Source organism: Lagenorhynchus albirostris, chromosome 5 (assembly GCF_949774975.1).
Source record: "Lagenorhynchus albirostris chromosome 5, mLagAlb1.1, whole genome shotgun sequence".
NCBI lineage: Eukaryota > Metazoa > Chordata > Mammalia > Artiodactyla > Delphinidae > Lagenorhynchus > Lagenorhynchus albirostris.
The window spans coordinates 41,557,634-41,584,876 of NC_083099.1; the positions used below are offsets into that span (position 1 = coordinate 41,557,634).

The 27,243-nt window shown below is 36.4% G+C and overlaps 1 protein-coding gene across 3 annotated transcripts in view; it reads right to left on the reverse strand.

Annotated features, from left to right (window-relative positions):
- IFT80 (intraflagellar transport 80) overlaps window positions 1-27,243 on the reverse strand; it is a 106,084-nt gene that overhangs the window by 62,536 nt on the left and 16,305 nt on the right. For 2 of the 3 annotated variants that reach the window (XM_060149919.1, XM_060149921.1), the window contains exons 2-6: window positions 18,190-18,300; window positions 16,597-16,665; window positions 6,843-6,952; window positions 3,250-3,339; window positions 2,150-2,287 (exon numbers count right to left, since the gene is read on the reverse strand). In XM_060149919.1, the coding sequence (XP_060005902.1) occupies window positions 2,150-2,287; window positions 3,250-3,339; window positions 6,843-6,952; window positions 16,597-16,624 (366 nt within the window). In that variant the 5' untranslated portion in view covers window positions 16,625-16,665; window positions 18,190-18,300. Of the gene's footprint in view, window positions 1-2,149; window positions 2,288-3,249; window positions 3,340-3,550; window positions 3,627-6,842; window positions 6,953-16,596; window positions 16,666-18,189; window positions 18,301-27,243 lie in introns of those variants that run through there. The other variant, XM_060149920.1, reaches the window with a different exon arrangement.

Sequence of the window (27,243 nt, forward strand, 5' to 3'; positions counted from 1 at the left end):
TGAGAACCTTTTCTGTATTATCTCCTGGTACCATCCCATGCAAAATCTTATTGACATTGCACAAAAAGCACCATACTTTGATGCACAAGAGGTTCCTTCTGCCTACAACTTTCTTCTCCCACCATGTCTCCTTGAAGAACTACTAATTCTTCAAGCCTCAGCTCTCAGTCAGTGTCCCACAGGCAGAGTTAGGCTCTGCCACTCCTCTATTGTGCTTGCACACAGCAACCTCATGTATAGCATTTACACAGTCTTATAGTCTGATTCTCCACTAGACTGTCAACAACTTGAGTGAAAATCTTTACATCTTCCCATCCCCAGTTTCCAAAATACTCTCTGATGACTAGTATATATATGATATCTATTGAATAAAAGAAAATATATTTAAAATGTCAATCTCAAGTCTTAAAAAATTATTACAATATATTCAGTCTATTCAGTTGAACAAGGTAGGAACAAAATTCTTTTAGAAAATTTACTTTTCCTGAATAGTTAACATTCTAAAAATAGGTTTGGTGTTTAATTAAGTAAATCTTTAATTCAGTTATTCGATCAATTCAATGCCCCAAGATTTTTAAATCTTTAAATATTTTCATCAAAATGGCAAACTTAAATTATTATGCTTAAATGGACTTATTAGTGAATTACTGAGTATCTACTGCATTGTACAGATAATAGAGAATCATTAAGCTATAGGACCTTATAAACTATCTACGGAGTCAAAAACAATATACATAAAACTAAAATGGATGATATAAGAGTATATAATACACTGTGAAAATGAGAATATATATTCTATAGGCTGAGAATCATTGATAGAAAATCAGATGAAAATGAGATGGTCTAACTTAACATCCTTATGTTAAAACTAAGAAAAGAGATCTAGGTGAGAGGAAGTTAGAAAAATAGATAAATAAACTTTATCTATGGAAGGTATCATGAAAAGAAGTCAAATATGAAGTGAGCCTTAAAAAATAGGAAGAACTCATTAAGTGTAAGAGATGAGAGCATTCCATGAAAAGAGAAGATGAGGACGTTAGTGAGGGGCAGAGAAGATTCATGAGTCTGATTTGAACACATACAAATTAGAGAGTAATGGGGGGGAAAAGACAAGAGGTTTTATGGCACCAGGTTTCAGACAGCTTCAAAGTCAGGCAGAGGACTTTATATTTCATATGATAAAAAACAAGCAACCAGAAAACTTAATAGGTCATTTAAAAAGCTCTAAGAATTCTAAATTAACTGTCCTGTTTTGCATTTAAGGAAAATAAGCCACAGAAAACTTATGTGATTTCCTCATAGTTAGGAACAGTATGGAATAGCCCCACTCATATAATGCTGCCACCTCTGGAGCACTTTGATGAAACAATTCATTCTTCAAGTACAGTGGGTAAATACTGCTGAGATTGGCTGTTTGCCTAAGTTCTAAACAGAATTTGTATAGAGGGCATATTCTCTTGTGAGAGAAAAATCTCACACACATTCAAATATGAATTCTTTGGTTTTAAAATGACCATTCAAAAAATTTAGTATCAATTCCTTACCAAAAATATGCAACCAAAATTTTTGTATGAAACATATTGACAGTTAAAAAAAAAAAAGGGGGGCTTCCCTGGTGGTGCAGTGGTTGAGAGTCCGCCTGCCGATGCAGGGGACACGGGTTCATGCCCCGGTCCAGGAGGATTCCACATGCCACAGAGCGGCTAGGCCCATGAGCCATGGCCGCTGAGCCTGTGCGTCAGGAACCCCTGCTCTGCAGCGGGAGAGGCCACAATGGTGAGAGGCCCGCGTACCGCAAAAAAAAAAAAAAAAAAAAAGGTTCAAAACTGAACCCTCACAAAAAAAAAAAAACAAAAAACTGAACCCTCTATATTGATTGGGCATAAATTTTAACACTTTACCATCTTTCACAACCATGCTTAAAATAAGTATTTCCAGAAAGATAGTAGAGAACATACCCAATCTTCAGAATGAACTTAAAGAGCTTGTATGGTCCCATAAATCTGGAATTGATTGAACCAGTATATTAAGAAGACAAACCAGAAAGATGCAGTCAAATGCATCACTGAAAATGTTTTTTAAAGATTGAGAACCAGGTGTGTTGTGCATTATGACAGCACATCTGTGATTGCTTACCACTATAACTTACCCCAGTTTTATCACACAAGCGTAAAGTATGAAATGATCCAACAGCAAATAATTCTCCATCTGGAGCCCAGGCAACTGAGGTAATAGGATGCTCATGAGGTTGTGAACTGTACAGAGGGCGGCCGTAGCTATCCCATACCTACAAAAAGCAAATTTTAAAAATTCTTTTATAAGTCACCACGTTATTACAAACAAGTTTGTAGCTTCTAGTAAAGTATCAGGTAAAGATTTAGAAGTCATCACTTTATAATATTAGCAATTACATGTCTTTACTATCCAACAAGGCAAGGTGGGGGTAGGGAAGCTGTATTCCTGGAAACCTAAATATCTCCCCCAAAAATGTTATGGTATCATCATGATAATTTCAGATTTTACTAACTCTTTAATTAATCATAAAAACTACCCATTTTAGGGCTTCCCTGGTGGCGCAGTGGTTGAGAGTCCGCCTGCCGATGCAGGGGACACGGGGTCGTGCCCCGGTCCGGGAGGATCCCACATGCCACGGAGCAGCTGGGCCTGTGAGCCATTGCCGCTGAGCCTCCGGGTCCGGAGCTGTGCTCCGCAATGGGAGAGGCCACAACAGTGAGAGGCCCGCGTACCACAAAAAAAAAAAAAAAAACTTAAATTGATTTAAAGAGTCACTAAAACTAGCAGTTGTTTTCATGTTGCTACTCATTAAATCAAATTCTATAGGTCAGGGACTTCCCTAGTGGTACAGTGGTTAAGACTGCACACACTCAATGCAAGGGGCCTGGGTTTGATCCCTGGTCAGGGAACTAGATCCCACATGCGTGCCGCAACTAAGGAGCCTGCCTGCCACAACTAAGACCCCACGTGACCAAATAAATATATTTTTTTTAATGGTTAAAATGGTAAGTTAAAAAAAAATTCTATAGGTCAATGAAATAGGCCAAATTAGAAAGGCAACACTTCAAAATGCCACTGAAAATTATAAAATAACAATTTGCTAAATTATTAGAGTTAAAAGATATGGCTAAAGAGAAGGACTAAAAGAATACTCTTACATGCTAAATACTTTTCACCAAAATTCGATTCTTTCAACCAGGTGATAAATTCAAACATTATTCAAACATTACATACCTTATATTTACAGTCTTCGCCAGCAGATAAAATTAAATCATTGACTGAGTTCCAGTCTACTTTTAAAATAATGCCATCATGAGCTTTCCACTATGAGAAAAAAATAAGATATTTATTATAACTTCAAGAGCACTGAAAAGTTTTTTAAATAAGAAAAGGCATTTTGCCTCTTTCTAATGATTCTTTTGTCCTCTTCTTGGAGAAGACTCCTATCTTCCTTTCATAACCAATATGCTGGTTTCATTTCCAATTTAAACTAATGAAAAGCACCTTGCACTATGACATCCACTATATAACTCACATCCTTATTAATTTCCTCAATTGCCTGGACTCCAGATGGAAAATCACTTGCTATTGAACTATTCCAAGCTTGACATCTGTGTGATAATAATGGAATGAATATGTTATGTACTCCAAAACTTACTTGAATCCAAATTTTGCTCCCTTTGCACAGTTGATCCCATTACTGATACTGCCTTCATTCTTATTTACTAATTCTTTTATTTTTTAAAAAAACTTCTACTACATGCACATCCTCTTTAGTACTCTCTTCATTCTCTTCTGTACATTCCCCTAAGCTTCATTCTCTTTACCTTCATGTCCCTGGAGTAGTCACTAACTACTCTGAGAAAATTCTGCTGCATTAACCATATAACAAAAGGTTTCCCACAGATATATACTCTACACATATATAGAATGCATACATATTTGTGTATATATCTAAGTCACCAAAAAATTGGCGATCTAGAAATTAAGCGTGGATGTCTTCTTGATCTTAAATATAATTTATGTGCTCATTTAGCTATTAACCACGCACATAATTAAAAGCCATTAATCTTTCACTAGGTTTAAGCAGAATAATATAACTGAAAAAGATTAATTTTTCTTGAAGACTATAAGGTACATTTTAATGTCTGAACCAACTAACTTTGTTTCAAAGAGTGACTGATTTTAAGGGTTTTCTCTCTACAGAGCCTTCCCGGGAAAATCTATTATTCTTAATGTATACAGAAAAAAACATCAAATTAGGGTCAAATAAGCCCTAGGAATAAGCAATAATTCATAGCTTGTTTTATTCAAGATACATAAAAATACACTCTGTCAAAAACAAATGTTTTGGACTTCCCTGGTGGCGCAGTGGTTGAGAGTCCACCTGCCGATGCAGGGGACACGGGTTCGTGCCCCAGTCCAGAAAGATCCCACATGCCGCGAGCGGCTGGGCCTGTGAGCCATGGCCACTAAGCCTGCGCGTCCGGAGCCTGTGCTCCGCAACGGGAGAGGCCACAACAGTGAGAGGCCCACGTACCGCAAAAAAAAAAACCAAACAACAAAAAAAAACAAATGTTTTGATAAAGCAATAATTTTCACAATTTACTGCTAAATTAATCCAATGTCCTAAAATAAACTGCAAAGACAAAAATAACAAAATATAGATATATAGAGATATACACGTGCAGAGATTCTCAAGAGTTTCATTTTAAAACTACAAAAATAAAATTTTCCATATTCAAAAGTTAGGAACAAAATATGGTTTAAATTTTCCTTATACTATAATTTAGAATATCAATTATATATTACATATATTCACATATTACATATAATGCATAGACATTTTTCAATTATTTCTTAATGTATTAGGCATTTTGTAAAATTCCTTTGAATCGTGAGCTCCTCACAGAAGGCAGGAACTATGTTCTGTTTCACTTTTAATACCTTACACCCCAGCATAGCGCCTAGGATATAGTAAGTATGCACTACATTCCCACTGAATGACTAAATAAACAGAAGTCTCCTCACTCTGAAACCAAGTTCTGGGTCTCTAGAAGAGTCCCTAAAGCTCTTAAGGGAAATGAAATATATACTTTTGAACTGTACTCTACAAGCAAGAATTAAATAAGCATTCTTTTTTGTGAATAATCCAAATGTGAGTATGTGTTTATGCCCAAGGAGAATTGCTGCAGCTTTAGTTTTCCAAAAGGAATAGAAGATTTGCACGAAGTTACTAATTATACTTTAACCCCTCTCCACTCTAGCTGAATTTTGGCAATGGATACTTTTCTTTCCCTTCACCACCTCCTGGGCCAAAGGTTTTACCGAGCCACAAAACGATAATTTATCAATGGTGATTTAAGCATCTTCCTGAGTTTCACTTACATATGCCTAATTACAGGTACCTTAACAAATCACATAACTATAAACTAAAAGATTCATCTGGCCTGCTTTTGCTGTATGATTTCAAAGCACATTTTCAGAATATAAGCAGTATTAGAAGGACTTTGACTAAAGGCAGTCAGAGCCAGTCCTCTTTCCTAGCTTATTCCTTTTCCCCAAATTCTTCTCTTTCTGTTGTTCCACAGTTCTTAGCAGAGTGTTCTGCATGTAGAAAAATGTAAATGCATGATGACTGTGTGGAATATGTATAGCATACTCTACATAGAAGTGATTAATATGGAATCTCAAAGCCATTTCTATATCCTTACTCTCCAAATTCTACATCTACTCACTGTTAAACCTAATGTTTCTTCTTAAAACACTTTTTATACCTGCTGTAGCCAGTCAATCCCCAGCACCAAATCCCTTACCCAGGACGTGGTCATTCTATACCTTTTAACTGGCCTCCATGGCTCTAATTTATTAAGGGCTGACTAAAAGGTAGAGATGATAGAACAACACCGCAATATCAACAACAACTACTCTTCATTGTGTGCACTCAATATTTTGATTATATGCACTGTCCCATGCACTTTGCAATTTAACTCATTTAATCCTCACAACATTCCTATCAAGTAGGTATTAGCATCACATCTAAGAGATGAGAACGCTGAGGCGCTAAGACATTTTATAACTTGCCTAAAGTCACATATAAGTAAGTGAACATTTGAACCCAGGTGACTAACTCCAAAGCCTGTAATCTTATTACCCACACTACACTGTGTCATTATCAAAATATGAAGAAAATGATTCTGCCTCTTTGCACTGAAATCAAACATCAAAATCCTGGATATAGGCTTAAAGGTTTTTCATTTATTTGTCCTCCCCTGACCTGTCTTAACTGCCACTATTGTTTTGCTTCCCTATAATTGGTAAAATTATATATACCCAATTGTTCTAAACATTACATTGACGCCCCCTCCACTCTAAAAATACTAAAAGAATTCTAGGGTCTTAGAGAAAGCTCAAGGGTACTGAACAAACAATGAGGAGGAAGACGCTAGAGGTGATGATAAAAAATACAGTCTAAACAACCTCTTAAAAGTTTTATGATTTAGTCCTGTTTTGTCTCAAATCTATACATGTTAGGTTGACTCTGTTAAATTTAAAGATGGCTATTATGCCAAATCATGTGATAATTTAGTAACTCAGAACACATTTATGACTTACTGGTATAATGTGAGTTGGAAAAAGGGGGAAGTGAACCTCGTTGGAAACATAACCAGATATCCCCTGTTCTGTAACAAAGGCCGATAAAACCACACACTTAAGAGCTTCAACTATAACAAGACCACCCAGAAAAAAGGGACTCCTAAGAAAGTGACCTCTCACTTAGCAGTCTGGCAGACCCCAATAACAATTTACAAATGCCTGAGAAGTACCTGTAAAACTTTAGCATTTGGTTGAAGAGGTTTAATGATCAGCTGTTTGCCTGCTGTGTAAAGAACCTTTTCCGAATCAGGGCCCCATGCTACTGAATACACTGGTGTTCCTGTAAAAAGGAAAAGAAAAAAAACCTGATAAACTTAAATTATTATGCTTTATAAAAGGGAGATTGTTAGGAAAATCAAAAAAGCAATTTGGGGTGTCATTTCATTTCCTCATTCAATGGCCCATCCAAACTGCAGTATAAGCCTGATACTGAAACATAGACCAGGTTAAGATTGAGTGTTGAAAATCTACTGTGAGCAACTGATAAACTATATTTTTTACTACTTTTGACCTTGCTGAGAAAATACGGAGCTTTTAGGACTTTGAGAGTGTGCTATGGAAAAACGTAAAATAAATATACTTCATTATGTTAAGATACAAAAAGGTATCAGAAAAGTCATGATTTATCATTTCCCATCATCAACAACTCTTGTGTAGTGGTTTGATATGATTTCAAATCCACTCGTTCACGAAAAAATGAAGTTGTTTTGATCTAAGAATGAAGTTGTTTTTATAAGGAAAGCTGTTTTGCTATAAGAGTGAAGGTGTTGTGTCAGGAGATCATCATGGACATCTGAGGCTGCTGATGAAGCACCCTGTAGCTCAGCTGCTGAGGGGCACCACTGGCGGCTGATCAATAAGAACAAATGAATAAGCAACTATGGCGACAGCAATGGTGAAAACACTGCAGCGGCCCCACCAAGATCATTCACCCGGTCAACACTTGAGTCTTCGTTCCCTAGCAGTGTGCTCCAGCGGCAACATTCGACTTTTGCTTTTGTGCCTTCAGCTTGTGGTTGACTAAGCCAACTCTCCTGAGAACCAACTAGTAAAAAGGTACACCTCAACTAAATTTGGACTTCTTTATTATCATTGGTTTGGAGAATATTTCTTTGTTGGCTTCTTAAGAGACATTATTCTGGGGACTTCCCTGGTGGTCCAGTGGGTAAGACTCCGTGCTCCCAATGCAAGGGGCCCGAGTTTGATCCCTGGTTGGGTAACTAGATCCCGCATTCATGCCGCAACTAAGAAGTCTGCATGGCGCAAATAAAAAAAGATCCTGCATGTTGCAACTAAGATCCAATGCAGCCAAAAATAAAATAAGTAAATTTATTTTTAAAAAAAGAGCTGTCATTTCACTGTACATGAATTATACTTCAATAAAAATGGGGAAAATTAAAAACAAATTATTTTTTAAATAAATAATGAATATCATATCAATTGAGAGCATTAAATTATCTGTGCTCCACTGTCTGGTCCAGTTACCTATTCATTAGAACCTGTTCATTAGGGAAATGAATCAAGTTTATATAATTAATCTATGAAATATTAACCTATTTATATTTATAAAACAAAGCTTTTAAAAATTGTCTAGGATTCCTAAGTCAGACTATTGTAGCAGTTGACTTTATGTGAATGATTGAATAAATCTTTCAGTAATTTACATTCTCAGTAAAATGAAATCTGAATCTGAGGATTTACAAGCAATCAGTAAGATGTTTATTTAAATGGAAAACCCAACTGATGCTAATCAACAGGGAGTAATCAGTAATCAACAGGGAGTAAATTTCAGAAAGATAAATGCTGTGTTTAAGTGGCACCCTACTCCTTTAGTGCCATTTTTTTCCCAACCAGAATGTAATTCAACTGTGAGCAAGTCTTAATGGTTTACAGGACTTAGAAAGTCTGATTTAGACCTAGTCCAAAAAACTCCTGAAGCATTCCTTTCATGGTGTAGGTTAGATATTATATTGGGTCTAAACATCCTGTTCAGTCAGTGACATCTAGGATTGTCCTGTATCAAAGGAACCTACAGATGAGCAGTGAGATGGCTGACCTCAGAGGGTACTTCTTCTAAACTTAGTAAGTATATTCTCTTGAAACATTCTCTGGGAGTAGCCAGGAGCTGACCTGGGCTTCAAAGTAAATCTCCAAATGAACAGAGTTCAAGTCTAATAAACTCCCCAGAAAATGTAAATCAAAATTTCAGATATTCCAAACATGATTCTTGGTGAGGACAGTAAGGGAATAATAGAGGAAAGCTTATTTGATACAGTGGTAGAATTATAGGTGCCTTCTTTATTTCCATTATTATAGTTGTAAGTATTGTGCAAAAAACGTAAATTTATGTATTTTAATTATAGACTATCACATCTTCATGAATACACTCAGTAAAATAACACTTTCCTGAGTGTATACAAAACTATGACAAACATCTACCCCCAAGGAAATAATTCAGTAAACACAGCTCCCATTGAGTTATACAGGATGTGACTCTAGTCTTTTAGTTGTGGTAAAAGGCATGGTTTGGGGTATAGGATGAGGAGTTAGGGACTCTTATGTCCTCTTTCACATTGAATTTGTGGCCCCATTAAGTCAACTGTGTCACCATTTCCTTGTTTATAAACCTTATAAATCTTCAGAATACTTATCTCTCCTGTTAGGACATGGAGATTATTCATTTCCTGCTTATAAAACAATTTTTTAAATAATAATGCTGTTAAAGAAACAGGTATAGTAATTTATAGAATAAAACGAAATAGGCTTATAGAGGAAAATTTAAGTAATTCTTTTGTTACAGCATGTGGTTTTTAACCACATTCCTTCAATCAAAAAATAAATATAGAGTTACTTATGATAAATAAGCAATCCTAAATAAGATCAATAGCTAAAGAAGTTCCAGCTTCCTAACCACCAATATTCAAAATGAATATAACGGACTTCCCTGGTGGCACAGTGGTTAAGAATCCGCCTGCCAGTGCAGGGGACACAGGTTCGAACCCTGGTCCGGGAAGATCCCACATGCCGCGGAGCAAATAAGCCCATACGTCACAACTACTGAGCCTGCGCTCTAGAGCCCGTGAGTCATAACTACTGAGCCCGCACGCCACAACTACTGAGGCCCGCACACCTAGAGCCCATGCTCCACAACAAGAGAAGCCACCGCAATGAGAAGCCCATGCACCACAACGAAGAATAGCCCCCACTCACCACAACTAGAGAAAGCCTGCGCAGCAATGAAGACCCAATGCGGCCAAAAATAATCAATCAATCAATAAATGAATGAATGAATGAATAAATGAATATAACATCAAGAACTAAGAAAACTCTTCCTTATATTCATTCTTTATATTTATAATAAAATGTTAAGTGTGAAACTCCTGTATATATGTTTTTATCGCTATACAACTTCTGATTTGGGTGGTTCTGGAGAAGGCCATATTGAAAGTGGATGAATTAGCTTCACAGAGAAAATGATTTCTATTATAAAAAATCCATCTCACTAGCATTTGAAACAAATCTTTAATATTTAAAATGTTTTTAAAAAACGTATTTATTAAAGCACTGAATTACTCCCAATGCTACACTTCACTTTGCAAAGTCAGTATGGAAATAATAATATAGCCTTTACAACAAAAACTTTAGCAAATTATATGATAAGATGTTATTAATTTCTTTATTAACAAAAATGGACAAAAAACAAAAGTAGTTTTATAATAATTAATTTGTTTTTTATATTGGGAATTTTTATTTATGCTCCATTTCAGTTAAGACACTCAAAAAGATCTTGTTTTTCTGACTTTGTACACTAAGATCATGTGACCTTTTTGACATTTTTTAAGAAACCACATGCACCTGGGGTTGTGTTAAATGTCAGACCCTTATCTCTCTGTAAAACAAATTATCTAAATTCTTTCAACTTGTTGAAGGCATTTTAAACCACAGAAAAGGAGACAAAAATGTATTTCAATTGTTTTAAGGAAGTACATGGTCAAATATACCATGTTTTTCACATTCATACTAAAAGGTATCCCCTAAAAAATGTTGTTTTTGCATGCTTTTAAGAATGATTTTGAAACAAACTCTCACTATTACAATGAAGCATTAGCTACCTTTGCCTTGAGTGCAGTATAGGTCTACATCTTGTGAGTATAAGTAAAGAACTTAGAGCAGAGTTTGGCACTCTATAAGCACGACCTGTTAGCTACTACCACTACTACTTTGTAATGCAATAAGCAACCATTTGTTATTGTGTTGTGCATGGGAGTAAACACTCAAGTATTTTGGTTGTCAAATCATTAAGAATTCAAAAACAAAGAATTATTTCCCTTTCATTCTATTTGTAGGGACATGTATTAACAAATAAGTAATATCGAGTGGGATTTATTCCTCAAAAAAACAACTTTTTGGTTGTGTATGTCACTGGGTCAATACAGAGAAAAAAGCTGAAATGAAGGCATTTGTTTCTTTAGTTTCTAGCCTCAGTCACCTCTCCCTTGGGGATCTCAACTTCCTCCATAGCTTCACCTTTCACCTTTCTGCAACTGACACACAATAATATTTCAGCCTTTACCTCTGAGCTCTAACACATTTCCACTTGCCCCAAAGACATGCCAGAACTTCAAACTCTACATATTCATATATCATCCCTCCACACATATCCCCTCACTTCTTCCTCTGAATTCTTCACCTCTTACAGGATTATCCATTCCTCTTGGCCACTGAGAACTATTCACTTTTTTCAGCTACCCTCATCACTGACTCTGTTCAAGCCTTACTGCACAATAGCATAAAACATTTCAGTAACCTCCATACCAGCGACCCCAATTTAACCTCTATCTCTTCTAATTTATCCTACATATTACTGCTAAGGTAATCTTCCTAAAAAGGCAGACTTTATCTCTTCTCTCCTGCTCATTTTTTTAAAAGATTTTATATGCTTATAGAATAAACTCCAACCCCCTTCATTTAGCATCTGCGAATATCAGTGTCTTGGTCCCTCTGGCAGTACCATCCCTCACAGAGCCTACACTCTGGTAGGCCAGAGCCTACCCCTGGCCCAAGGGGGTTTCTCACCTGACTTCCACGCCTCACGCCATTCTTCCTCTGTGCCTCTGATCATCTAATTTCTTCCATAGCTCCACTTCATTGCCAACAAGCTCATTTATTTATCCTACCTAATTTCTTTATCCTTCGAAGCCTAATTAAAAGATGCTGCAGTATTTGCCAGGAAGCCTTTCTGATACTTTCTCTCCCCACAAAGCATTCATTTCTGCTTTCCTGTCCTCCCACAATGCCTTAAAGAAACGAGTACATTCTGCCTTGTGTTACAGTTATTTATATTTCCTTTACCAAATTCATTATAAACAGGTTCCATGTTTTGTCATCTCCTTCTTCTATTTGAATATAGTATAAGGGAAATGTCCTTAAAGGTTTGCAGTATTACTCTCTTCAATTTTAATCTATAATTAAAATATACAATGTAACACAAGATAGGGCTTCATTATAATTATCCTCGGCTTACACATTATTTTTCTCTAATAAGGAAAAATAATTCCTGATAGGCACCAGTAAGAATAGTTTTTAAACAAAGTCAAATTCCACCCCCTGCCCCACCCCCACCCCCCAAAAAAAGCAAGATTAATGCTTTTTCTGTATTGGAAGAGAAGGTGATGACCATGACTTTTCTATCTTTATATCTGCCTCCAATCATCAAGAAATGAATTTGGGAATTTTTCTACTCATCAAGGAAAAAGTACAATTAACATAAACATGTAGTAAAAATCACAGGATGCTTTCAACATTGTTTACATAATTCTGAGTCTTACAGTAATTCAGGCTTACGTTATTTCATTTTTGTGCCAAAATTTACAGTTTTTCTCCTCAAAGAAGCCAGGAGTCCCCGACCTCTACCTCCCTTGGTCTTTTTACTTGAACCTTTAGCATTTAGCTCACAGTAGGTCAGATTTATAATCACCCTTGAAACTTGTAGCCTATAATATATCAAACCTTATAAATAACTAGGGATTTTTCCTTCAGGGTTAATGTGATTATAACTTAACTTCTCTAATGATTTTTCCCAGAGATAAAACAGGCGAAGTCTATCTATGCCTTATTAGGAAAGTGTGGGTGGCAGCAATGATCAAAAATTCAAAAATTAGGGACTTCGCTAGTGGCACAGTGGTTAAGAATCCGCCTGCCAATGCCGGGGACACGGGTTCGAGCCCTGGTCCAGGAAGATCCCACATGCTGTGGAGCAACAAAGGTCATGCACCACAACTATCGAGCCTGCGCTCTAGAGCCCGCGGGCCACAACTACTGGGTCCATGTGCCACAACTATTGAAGCCCGCGCGCCTAGAGCCCGTGATCCACAACAAGAGAAGCCACCACAATGAGAAGCCTGCACACCACAACAAAGAGTAGCCTCCACACCCTGCAACTAGAGAAAGCCCGTGTGTAGCAACAAAGACCCAACACAACCAAAAATTAATTAATTTTAAAAAATTCAAAAATTAAAAGCATAGTTCTATAGTGAATTTATAATTCTTAATCTAGAAAAAGATATCAGATTATTCAGTTGAAATACCAGTAAGTTAACTAAAATAAAATCTACCTAATTTAGTTTTGTTCATTAATCTCATAATTAACATAAACCTTGAGTGAGAAGAATAAGATTCAAATAGGATAAAAATGATCAGCAGTTTCACAGCCATTTGATGTTAAGGAAATTACAGCTATTTGGAATGTTGATGTAAAATACCATTACATGATCCAATGAATACATAATAAAATTACCTATCTTATAAGACATAATATGTACTTTAGCTTTTAAGAAAATCCTATTTATCCATCTATTTGAGAGGAAGAAAAAATTAAAAAGAGCACCACCCATCCCTCTCCAAAATAAATACTATAAACAAAAACTAACTCAAAATTGATCATAGACCAAAAAAAGATCATACATTTAGCATAAGCACTAAAACTATAAAACTCTTAGAAGAAAATATAGATGTAAGTCTCCATGACTTTGGATTAGGCAATAGTTTCTTAGATATAACACCAAAAGTAGAAACAATCAAAGAAAAAAATAGATAAACTGAATTTCATCAAAACTTTTGTGCTTCAAAAGCTATCATCAAGAAAATGAAAAGGAAACCCACAGAATTGGGAAGTTGCATATCCAAGTTGCAAATCATATATCCAATAAGAGTCTATTGACCAGAATATATATAAAGAGCTCTTACAACTCAACAATAAAAAGACAACCCAATTAAAAAATATGCAAAGGATTTTAACAGATATTTCTCCAAAGAAGACCTACAAATGGTCAAAAAGCACATGAAAAGAGGCTCAATATTATTAGTCATCAGGGAAATGCAAATCAAAACTACAGTGAGATACCACTTTACAGTCACTAGGATGATTGTAATAAAAAAGACAGTAACAAGTGTTGAAGATTTGAAGAAATTGGAACCTTCATATATTTCTACTGGGAATGTAAAATGGTATATTCACTTTGGAAAACAACTTGAAGAAGATTTTAATTCACTGATATGAAACCACCTCCAAGACAGTTCACAATTCAAGTGAAAAAAAGCAAGGAGCATATTATACTAGATACAATATGCAACCACTTGTTTATAAAAGGGAAAAAAAAGAACATATAAAACCAAATTTCCTACACAAGAAAATGGTAACAGCAGTTGCCTCTGGGAATGTTTGCTGGGTGGCTGGAAGACAGGGGTAATACGAGAGACATGCGTAGTATTTAATAGATAACTTTATACCCTTCTTTATGCTTTAAATTCTGAACCATGTGAATGTAGTATCTATTAAAAATTAATACTTAAAAAGATGTAAGTGCTCCCTGCAAGGCACATACTAACAATCAAAATTTTATGATCACTATTATTGAAAATATGAGTTGCAAACTCAAATCCCTTCAGAGATTTATGTTGTGTTCTACCATGTAATATAAATGAGTGAAGTATGTAGAGTGCAAGAAAAATAAGAGAAACTTAAAATCCAACTAAAAATGGAGCAGCCACTATTGAACTCCAGCTGACTGTATTTGTTCTGGAAAGCAGACTTAATGTTGCCAGTTCTTCCAATTTTTCAAGACACCAGAAATCCAAATATGTATGTAAAATATCCTAATTTTTAATGTTGGGCCTGCACCATGCTAGTGGGGCAGATTCAGCCCACGGGCCATCTGGTGATTTCTGATGTATAAAAAGTCCTTAATTTATGAATATATTGGGCTTCCACACTGCCTCTGCACATTTGGGAATTCTAAATGCATTTTCTCTATAAGAGTAAAATAAGTAGCAATCTGGTTTCCAGACCTATTATACAGGTAAACTATAGTACTGAACCAACAGCACTATGTCATCTACCCTCTATGATTAACAATGTTTATGTTAAACAACTTATTCTAAGTTTCAACTTTAGACTTTGTAAAGTCCAAAATGGTAGATCCAAGGGGTAATAAAAGGGAAGGAGATGATTGGGAAGAATTTAAAGAAAGAGAAGGAGCTGTACAGGGACAGTGGTGAAGGATCTTAGGCAAGAATTCAGATTATTATAATGGGTAATGAGGTAAGCTTTCAAAATTCTCTGAAGATCTGTGTCTTCTATAGACAACATATTTAGCAAAAGAGAAAAGAAAGGAAAAAAGGATATGTCTCAGTAGCAGCAACAGCTGAAAAGAACTGCAGCCCCATCTCCAAGGGGGTGGTGATGATCTCTAAACGAATTGTGTAGCTGCTCATAAGTCAGACATCATAAGGTAAGAATGCCAAGTAATTAGCTCTAACAAAAATTATAAAGCCAAAAGTAAATGTCCATGCCTACTAGAAGATTAAAATAAAATTTATTTTCTAAAGGTATACTTTATTACTAAAGCAACAATAAATTGACACCTTTCCCTAACAAATTTACTGATGGATGTTTCTATGAACTCTAAATTTTCCACTCACGGATAAATATTCTATTTGGAGACCATCTGTACCAAAGATTTAACCTCAGGAGATAACCACTACCTATTACTTATGGTTACCTTTGCTAACATTTGGTTGATGTGTAGCTAAAGAAATGTAACTATTTTAACATATCCTAAGAGTAAACATGAGTTAAAAAATGAAATCTGGAAATTTTTGGAAGTCAGTTGTGAGAGATGCTTCACAAAATGACTTTATCATATACTTCTGAAGAATAATCTGCAAACTTTTTGGCAGCCTGTCTCTGAAGATCAGCTGATATGGGCTCAGGACAACATTAAAACTGCTTTATTGTTCCTAAGTAAACCTAACTTGGAAAATAAATCTGCTACATGGAAAAAAATCATATGTAATCTAAATCCCAACAGGTATGACCACTGGATTGACTTTATGGGCACTTCTTCCCAATGAACATGGAAAACCAAGCTGCTGCTCTACGTAGTTGTAGTTTACCAAGTTTTGAATCATAAGAGTATCTGTTCCCCTCCATTAGTATAGATGTACAACATAATTTAGAAAGGGTGCTATTATTATGTTATAATTAGAACTTTTTAAGTAAGGAGATACTCAGTGTTTTCTATTATTATTATTTACTTAACTAGACACCCAATCCTGTTCTAGATAGGATATGCTCATGATGCTTCAGAATTATTTTAAAAAGAATCATTAGCCTATAACTCCATTTATATAGATTCACTAACAAAGAAAAAGCGTTTGAGTGGGTCTTATATTTCTTGGCTTAAACAATACAGTTACCATGGCCCATCAGGCAACATGAAAGTAAGAGGAAAAAGTGTAAATAGAAATAAGAGATTTCAGGTTTTGAACCTGAACAAAATCAGCCTGAGGAACTATATTAGACTAACTATATTAGACTATTTTTACAGGAAAATGCAAAGACATTTAATTGATTATAATACATACCTTGCTGAGCTAAAGTTGATCTTAGCATTCCAGTCTTTGACCAGATTTTTATTTGTCCATCTTCTCCAACTATAAAGAAAAAAGAATTGATTTTTTATCTATAGGAAATAAATGCAAACATTAAATTTACATATAAAAATCAGCAGTATCTACACTAATGCACATTTAAAATTCAGACACGAGTTACTCTACTTAGATATCACTGCTTCCTAAATAAAATTTAACTGAAATTACTTTGAAACAATTTTATCAAAGTAGCCTGACTTCAATGACAAAATTATTTTTTTCCTTTAATCTTAGAAGACTTATGAGTATATTATTCAAATAATGCTTTCATTTTCACTGACATCTCCATCCTAGAATTCTAAGAAAAGTGTTTTCAGTGTAATTAGGAGAGTTACAGCCAAATTCCAGTGAGTTGGGGACTGAATGGAGTGAAGTAATAAACTACTCTTTTAAACAGTTTGCCTGATGGGAAAGAAAGAAAGAGGAAGTTGTAGCTAGAGTTATTTGTTAAAGGAGGGATTTTTATTTCTTTTTTCTCAATTTTCAAGATGAATGACATCTGAACACATTTATATGCTGAAAAAAAAAAAGGAAAAGAAAAAAAACACTGGAAAAGGAGGTGTCGAAAAAACAGGCAAGAGAAGAGAAACTCACTGATAAAAGTCCTACAGAAGGCCCAGGGGATAGGTGTGGTGGTTTTAAAATATATCCACAAATTCTTTGTTATTCCTTCTTTTAAGAAGTGAAGCTTAACTTCTCTCTCCTTTCTCCTTCAGTTTGGTCTATACTTAGTGACTTGCTTCTAATAGAATATGGTGGAAATGATGGAGTATGACTTCCAATGGTGGGTCATAAAATATATTGTGTCTTCCATCTTGCTCTCTCTTGGATCACTCACTCAGGGAGAAGCTCCAGCTGTCATGTTGTTAGAACACTCAAGCAGCCCTATGGAGAGGCCCATGTTGTAAGGAGCTGAGTAAGGCTTCCTGCAACAGCCATAGAGGAAGTAAGACCTCTTGCCAACAGCCATGTGAGTGACCCATCTTGGAAGCAGATCCTCCAGCCCCAATGGGGCTTCATATAACTGCAGCCCCATCCAACTTCTTGATTCTGAGACAGAACCACCCAACTAAACTGTTCCCTGTCTCACAGAAACTGTGAGATAATACATGTTTACTATTTTAAGTCACTAACTTTTGGGATAACTTGTTATGCAATAATAGATAACTAATATGATAGGTGAAGATGAGAATCCCTGCAGTAGGGCAGGAGATGGAAAAGAGATGGAAGGGGGGTAAAGTTAAATGAGAATATTTTGAATTTTAGAATTTTAAAGAATTAAAAGTTTTATTTACCCCACACTTGACCATTCCAAAACCTTCTTGACAGAACATTCTTCATAAGCCATATAGGAAAACTAATATGACACTCTGAATGATAACATTATATAGCAGTCTAGATCAATACTGTGCCAATTATTTGCTATTAGACAATGAAAGACACTATTGCTAAATGAAAATATTCTGTTCCTTTGGAAATTTTTCTTTAAAAATTTCATTTTAAATGTCATTTTTGCAGATAACCTACCTGTAACTAATGCTGTTCCTTCATAATTCCATCGTCCAGCAAGTACTGCTCCACAGTGAGCTTCCACACTTTTTTCCACTCTTCCTAACTTAGAAATCAGATGAAATTTGCCTAAAAGAAATTAAACTTGAGAAATCTATTTTATTAAATTAATTTACCAATCAACAAACATCTGTTGAGTATCTACTAGTAGACTAGTTAGCATAGTGCTAGACATGGGAGATACCAGGGCAAATAATATAATTATTCTTACTCTCAAGGGACACTCAAATCCATTGGGAAACAGGCACAAAAACAAAATTATACAACCTTGAAACAAGTGGTGTGACAGAAATATATATATGATACTATGATAGTTCAGAGGGACAATAAAATTCTGCTGGGATATGGTCAAAGAGGGCCAAGAGGAATGTCAAGAAAGCCTTCTATTTAAGCAGAACTTTGCAGTCTTGCTTTTTTTTCCTTAAAAACAGGCTATAGAAAAGTTAGGAAAGGTGTAGAGGAGAGGAACCAAGATAGTTAAATGGTGTTAAAAGATAAACTGAGGCATATTAAAAAATATTGAGTTTTGGGGAATTCCCTGGTGGTCCACTGGTTAGGGCTCCTCTCTTCCACTGCAGGGGGCCCAGGTTCAATCCCTGGTAGGGGAACTAAGATCCCAAAAGCCACGCTGGCAAAAAAACAAAACAAAAACAAAAACTGGACTTTGTGCAGAAATCAATTCCAATCCAGCAGTGCCAAACTTTAAGTGGTTAGGAACGTTCCACTGACAGGAGCTCAGGGAGAGACTTCTATAGAGAAAAGGCAGAAGTAAAGTAAGGATACTATTGATTGACTACAACTTAAAGCCTGGTTGGCTGTTTGTGATTGGTTGTCCTTAGGTTTCAATTTCATAATCTTGAAGCATTCATTTACAGGCTTAGATTGTGGTTTGGAGAGGTATACAGCATTAGAGTCACCTCAAGTCTAAAGGCCTCCTTGTTTAACTAATTTAATAACTGATAATCCCAAATTTTCAAATTCTTGCCTTATTTGATTTTACACTGTACCAGGCACAAGGTAGACAAAAAGAAGCAAGTTACTTAGTTGCTATTCTCAAAAAGTTCACACATATATAGGCAAACAGCAAAAGGCTTACAACTTCAAAGGACCTAAGCAAACTATATAAGAGATGTCAAGGGAACAAATCAACTGTACAAAGGATAAGTGCTACAGGAAGCCAAAAAAATAATCAGTGTGGTTTTGAATGATCATGAAGTCTAATAATATATAGTTTGTAATAAAATAATTAAGTACAGTTGGTCCTCCACCTCCAAGGGTTCTGTATTCTTGGACTCAACTAATTGATTTTAAAAATACATAAATAAATAAAAACAAAAACCCAGAAAGCTCCAAAAGCAGAACTTGAATTTACCCTGTACCAGCAACTATTTACATAGCATTTACATTGTATTTACAACTATTTACACAACATTTATACTGTATTAGGTATTATAAGTAGTCTAGAGATGATTTAAAATATGTGGGAGGATGTGTGTAGGTTATGTGCAAATACTATGCCATTTTATACAAAGGACTTGAGCATCTGTGGATTTTAGTATCTACAGGGGTCCTGGAACCAAACCCCCTTGGATACAGAGGGACAACTGTACAGTAAAATTAGAAACTTTTCCCCAAATCAAAAAAAAGGTATATATTTTTTTGTAGCAAAAGAATAATGTGGCTTGCTTAATCAAATTTTGCCTCAGAGGATTTATTTTGTTTGAATTCATTTTTAACTTAAGGCTTTTCAAGATTCTAGACGAATATTAACAATCCATTAAAAATACATATTTAATAAGTCAGATGCTTTAGATGGCTTTAAAACATTTCTCTGGAGAGCTCTAATACAGATGGCTTTAAAATATTTTACACTTAGCACCCTGTGGTTATTTCATTGACCACCAACCTATTCCCATCAATAAAGTCATTCTCCCTTTTTACACACATTGCACAATATTTGTAGCTCTGTTGCAGCATTTTTTTATTGGACTGTGATTCTTTTCAGAAGGCCATGTCTTAGTCATATTTTTATTTGCAATAGTGCTTTACGTAAGCAGCATTTGTTAAATTTACCAACTCAGTAACCATACTTAGCAACTTAAAAAAAAAAAAAGGACTACTTTGACATTCTTTTCTTTCTCATTCAATCTGAGAGCTGTCTTTTCCCATCATTCATTTTCTAGGCCCTCATCAATAAACTACCCCTTTCCTTCATCTAACCACCCACTAGCTCCATCTACTTTTCCTCATATCTTCCTTTTAATTTTATATTTACCTCTGGGTTATTTTTCAATGTAACAAGATTACTTTTTTTTTTTTTTTTTTTTGGCCGTACGCGGGCCTCTCACTGTTGTGGCCTCTCCTGTTGCGGAGCACAGGCTCCGGACGCGCAGGTCCAGCGGCCATGGCTCATGGGCCCAGCCGCTCCGCGGCATGTGGGATCTTCCCAGACCGGGGCACGAACCCGTGTCCCCTGCATCGGCAGGCGGACTGTCAACCACTGCGCCACCAGGGAAGCCCTAACAAGATTACTTTGAATTCAACTGTGCTATTACACTCTTTATGATACTAACTTAAAATTAATTTGGATATACTTTTTTTAATGCATTGCTTTAGAAAGAAAATACAAGGGGAAAAAAAATCTCAAGAGGAAACTATAAAGATGACATATAGTGAGTGGCCATTATTTACTTTATCCAAATCTGTTTCACTAAATGTTAGCATATCGCCCAGCACAAAATATCCACATACTAAATTGTTGCATGTAATGAATGAATCTATCACCAAAGAGATTAACCAAATAGCTCCTGAACCTGAAATGAAGGGTCCGAAAATTTTTCTTTTCTTTGTATTTTAGAAATTTTATGTATTTTTGATCACCGATATTTCTTATCCTAAAACATCGAATACTGAATTTTTGACAAGTGCTGAAATTATTCTTGCTTCCCATGACCTCACAGAAGACACATACTGGAACAACTATGGCCAACTCTTTGCATAGATTTGACACTCAATAAATCTTTGGTCTTTGTAGTTTGATTGTTACAAATTGCTTGACTAGCACCCCCAGAGTAAAGCATAAATATAAAACTAAATATATCAAAAATTTTTAAAAACACAGTTATCCTTTTAACTATTTTGGTTCTTCTCTCCAGCTTTTCTATAACCTTTTAAAAATGCTAGACCAGGGCTTCCCTGGTGGCGCAGTGGTTGAGAATCCACCTGCCGATGCAGGAGACGCGGGTTCGTGCCCTGGTTCGGGAAGATCCCACATGCCGCGGAGCAGCTAGGCCCGTGAGCCATGGCCGCTGAGCCTGTGCGTCCGGAGCCTGTGCTCCGCAACGGGAGAGGCCCCAACAGTGAGAGGGCCGCGTACCGCAAAGTTATAAAAGGGAAAAAGAACAGAGTAAGTAGATTAAAATTACACGAAACACATTTCTTAAAGTTAGAAATGCCTTAAGAAATGTCTATGGAAACATGAGAAGGCTTGAAATAGGGTGCTAGGAAAAAGGTCACACGAGCACTTTTGCAGACTGCTTAATAGCAGAAAAGTTTTGGCAGATGGTTGCAAAAAGCCAGAGATCGGTAACCACTAACTTCTGACAGAAAGAAATGAACACATAAATGCTTTTTAAAGTGGGATTTTAAATGTACATATTAACTAGTAAGAGAATATGAGGATTACTTTAAGATACCTAATACAATGTATAAAAATATTCAACTTTCACTAAATATAACTTAAGGAGTATTTACTGGCTTTACAAAAGATTTTATACCAGAATTCCTTTACATAGCAGCTCCCCTAATGCATTTTAAATCATTCTTTTTTAAATGTAAATCTTGCAATACATTGTCAAAGAAAGAAATATCTCCTCTAAAAAGTAGGATACAGCTGCATGAAATATTCAAAAAGAAGTAATAATGTTGAAGAGAGAATTATTGATGAGACAAAATACTTGGCAAAAGTCTGCTTTATGTATTTCAGGACCTGTGCCCAAACCCCATGGATCTTTTTTGAATGTTACCACTAACACAGAAGATGGAGTGGGTATGACAAAGGGAACACTGGAGGAGTGATGAACAAACTCAAAAGCCGTAACCATTTTTGCCAGCCTTGGGGGAGAAAAATCAAGAGAAGAGAGTTGGTGCCAACTAGAAGAGGGAACCTCTTAGACAAAGAACTAAATTTTGAAAAAGAATTTTTTAAGTACTGGGTTAACATCATACAAAATGAAAAAGTTCTAGTGATCTGTTATACAATATTGTGCTTACACAAAAATTATATTATTAAATATTGCACTGTACATTTAAAAATTTATTAAGAGGGTGGATCTCATATTATATACTTTTTAAACCAGAATAATACTTTTTTATAGTATTTGATTAACAGAGAATACAGCATTGATACATAAAATGATCTCAGATGTTTATCTGGCAAGAAACACCTTGACCGACCACCTTTCAATAGCATCCACTTTCTTTTTTTTTTGAACATTTCTTTTTCTGTTTTTTTGTTTGTTTGTTTGTTTGTTTTTTCCGTACGCGGGCCTCTCACTGCCATGGCCTCTCCTGTTGCGGAGCACAGGCTCCGGACGCGCAGGCTCAGTGGCCATGGCTCACGGGCCCAGCCGCTCCGCTGCAAGTGGGATCTTCCCGGACCGGGGCACGAACCCGCGTCCCCTGCATCGGCAGGCGGACTCTCAACCACTGCGCCAACAGGGAAGCCCTCTTTTTCCGTTTTTTTGAACATTTCTGGATTCTGTTTCTTGTCTTACTCTTCTACTTCTTTTCTTTGAACTATCATCCTTTGCCTTCACTTTCACAAGATCCCAGATATTCCTCATCCCAGCCTAAAAGAAAATACTCAACTACCCTGCTTTGGTTCTCTCTTCTTCCTACATCTAGTTGTAGCATGTTATGTTACCTTATTTGTTTGTTTGTTTGTTTTTGTAGTAAACCTAAAAAAAGTAAACACTATAGTTTCTCAAGAGTCATAATATATTTCTCCACTTTTAATCTTGCAAATTTATCTTTAAATGATATTTGTCTTACTTTAGACTTTTTTCCCTATCAGAAAGTATTTTACCTAAAGCCAATGTGAAATAGAGACCCAAACAGCTATTCTTTAGTTAAGTGTACCTAAGTAGTCTTAATAAATCAGGGAAACACTCAGATAACAGAAATTATCAAGACTAACTATATTTACTGTCCATATTCATCAGATACAGGTCAATCTTCATACACTATTGACTTTAAAAAGGAAAATGAAAAGAAAATATATGGTAGACTTCCCTAGTGGCTCAGTGGTTAAGAATCCACCTGCCAGTGCAGGGGACACGGGTTCAATCCCTGGTCCGGGAAGATCCCACATGCCAGAGAGCAACTAAGCCCGTGCACCACAACTACTGAGCGCCACAGCTACTGAAGCCTGCGTGCCCTAGAGACCAAGCGCCACAACTACTGAGCCCATGCCCTGCAACTACTGAAGCCCGCATCCTCTAGGGCCTGCGTGCCACAACTGCTGAGCCCACATGCTGCAACTACTGAAGCCTGCGGGCCTAGAGCCCGTGCTCTGCAACAAGAGAAGCCCGTGGACCACAATGAAGAATAGTCCCCGCTCGCCGCAACTAGAGAAAGCCCGCGTGCAGCAACAAAGACCCAACGGAGCCAAAAATAAATAGAAAGTTAAAAAAAAAAAAGAAAATATATGGTATGCCACCTTCTATGTAATAAAAAAAAGGTGAAATGAGAAAATATACATGTTTTTGTTTCTTTTTGCTAAAAGAAACAAGAAAGGATAAACCAGAACCAAAGGGATTGGTTACATACAGGGAATAAATAAAAATAGGGTGTATGGGATTAGGTGGGTAGGAGTAGTGACATTGCTGAGTATATTTTTTTATATAGTTTTGACTTTGTGGAACCATCCATGTAATATTTTACATATTTAAAAAATAATCAAATCAACAAGGATGGGGAGATGAGACCTTAAATGGAAAACAAACAGAAATAAATACACTTAACTATATTTTAAATGAATAGCAACAACACTAGTAGGGGGGAAATGCCAAGTAACTTTGAACACAAGACTTTGACTCTATATCCTTGACTCTATATCCTCAGTGTAAAGATAAAAACAACAGTAAAACATTAAACTCTATTTTTTTTTTGCAATAGTATGGATTAGCAATTCTGAAACAACCTGCTGTGTATTGTAGAATTAAACAAGTAAGTAAATATATTGAGAGTAATGGGAGCCAAGCTTCCTCACTGTTTCCAAGTATGGGGAAAAAAGACTAGAATTAACCCTGTGGTGCTGAATTAGAATTGGTGGTATCAGAATGAACTCATGATTTTTATCATGGAAAGGAAGGAAGGGAGAAAGGGGAAGGAAGCAAAGGAAGAGAGGGAGGGAGGGAGGAAGAAATTGCTGTAGATTTGTATATTTTAATACACATTTCTATTCGTATTTCTTAGCTCTGTCCTGTGAAAGGACCTTGAAGTAAACACATCCCATTGAAATGAGCATACCTGGCACACTCATCTTGGCTTTTCAATACCATTAAGCACCCAGAAAAGAACAAGTCTCCTTGGAGAAACAGCTGATTTGGAAGCTGGGACTGGGAAAGCACAAAATGAGCCTGGAACATCTTGTGCCAGCAAAGAAGTGCTCAAAAGATGATGGGGAAACATACCCCCCGAGGTAAAAAGAAAATTCATTTGAGCTGGCTTCATGGAGCTCCCACTGGCCAAACCTGGGACAATTGTAACATCAAAAATTTTAAATGGTAGTAATAGGATGCTCAAGAAATAAAATAAGAATCTATGAGTCTAATCTAAGTAAACAAATAAATAAATGGGCAGGAGACAGAAGGCTCTTCCTTGCAGTAAAATACCAACAAATCAATATAAAAGAAATTATGGAGTTAAAAAAAATCACCATTTGGCAACAATCTTAGTAATAAATGATTCAGCCAAGAGACATCAATAGATGCCAAGACAGTGGGAGGAAATCTGAGGAGGAAGAGAATATTTTTATATAGTCTGAAAGTATCCTTTCAGAAATTATTTATTAAAAGGGAAAAACATTAACTTTACACTAGATTAATTTAGTGAACACAACCTTTCAAAATAATCAAAGTTAAAGTCACCAATAATGGGTCAAATCAGCATCATGAATCTTCCAATATGATGCCCTGAGTACTGCTGCTAAAATGTATAACTGGATTTAATCATGAAGAAACATCAGACAAACATGAATTGAAGGACATTCTGTAAAAATAACAGGCCTGTATTCTTCAAAACAGTGGAGATCATAAAAGAAAAACTGAGGGTTTGCTCCAGATTAAAGGAGGCTCGAGAGATATGACAAAACAATGTGTTATTCTGTACCAGAAAAAAACAAATTTCTATAAAAGATATCATTAGGACAATTGTTAAAATTTGAATATAAACTGTAGATTAGATAACAGTATTACATCAATGTTAAATTTCCTGATTTTTATCAATGTATTGTGGTTAAGTAACAGAAAATCCTTATTCTTAGGAAATGCATTGAAGTATTTATGGTTAAAGTGGCATATCTATAAATTACTCTCAAATGTTTCAGAAAAAAGTATATGTGGGTTGGGGGGGAGACAGGGGGGAGAGAGAGAGAAAGAGAGAGAAAAGACCAGCAATGATAAAGTATATGGGACAAAATGTTAACAACTAGTGAATGTGGATAAAGGATATGCAGCAGTTATTTGTATAATTCTTGCAACCTTTCTATAAATGTGAAATTATAACAAAATTAAAAGCTTTTTTTAAAGTCAACCCTTCATTTTATCATAAGAGGTAAAACTAAATTCTAGCTGTGCTCAGAGTCAATCTTGTAAGCCTAGGCACTGTACCAAATACTTTCACACAATATCTCATTTAATCAATATTCAGAAAACTAAGTTTAAAAATTACATGTAGGGCTTCCCTGGTGGCGCAGTGGTTGAGAGTCCGCCTGCCAACGCAGGGGACACGGGTTCGTGCCCCGGTGCGGGAAGATCCCACATGCCGCGGAGCGGCTGGGCCCATGAGCCATGGCCGCTGAGCCTGCGCGTCCGGAGCCTGTGCTACGCAACAGGAGAGGCCACAACAGTGAGAGGCCTGCGTACCGCAAAAAAAAAAAAAAAAAAAATTAAAAATTACATGTAAAAGAATTAGAATCTGATGTGATTGTTTGCCATAACATCCCTTTCCTATTCTGGCTACAAAAGCCCTCTTCTCTTTCCCTTTCCACGGTGGCCTAAGGCCTGCCATGCTCTGTCAATCAGTGTCCCAGTCCCTTGACTAAAATGATTCACTCAGTGATGGGCATGTGACCCAAGCTTGTCCAGGACTTCTCTGCATGTTGACTGCAAGTGATATTGAGGAAGAAGCACTCTCTCTGCTGACTTTTCTTTTCCTGTAGGGTAAGCCTTGGACTGCTGGATGCCATCATGCTCACCTTTTGGGGCGAGTCTATCCAAGAGATGGCAAGAATAGGGGCCTGGGGACTTCCCTGGTGGTCCAGTGGTTAAGAATCCACCTTCCAATGCAGGGGATGCGCGTTTGATCCCTGGTCAGGGAACAAAGTTCCCACATGCTGTTAGGGCAACTAAGCCCGCGCGCTGTAGAGCCTGTGCACCACAACTAGAGAGCCCACATGCTGCAACTACTGAGCCTGCGCACTCTGGAGCCTGCGCGCCACTACTAAAGAGCCTGCACACCACAACTAGAGAGAAGCCCACACACCGCAATGAAAGATCCCGCATGCCGCAAGATCCCGCGTGCCGCAACAATGATCCCACATGCCACAACTAAGACCTAATGCAGCAAAATAAATAATAAATAAATAAATAAATAAAATCTCAAGGGGTTGTGTATGTGTTATTTAAAAAAAAAAAAGAATAGGGGTCTCATGCAGTTGTGCTTAAAGATCTACCTCTGGAGCTAGGTAAACCAGAAAACTCCATCTGTGAATAAGTTAGCCGAGTAAGT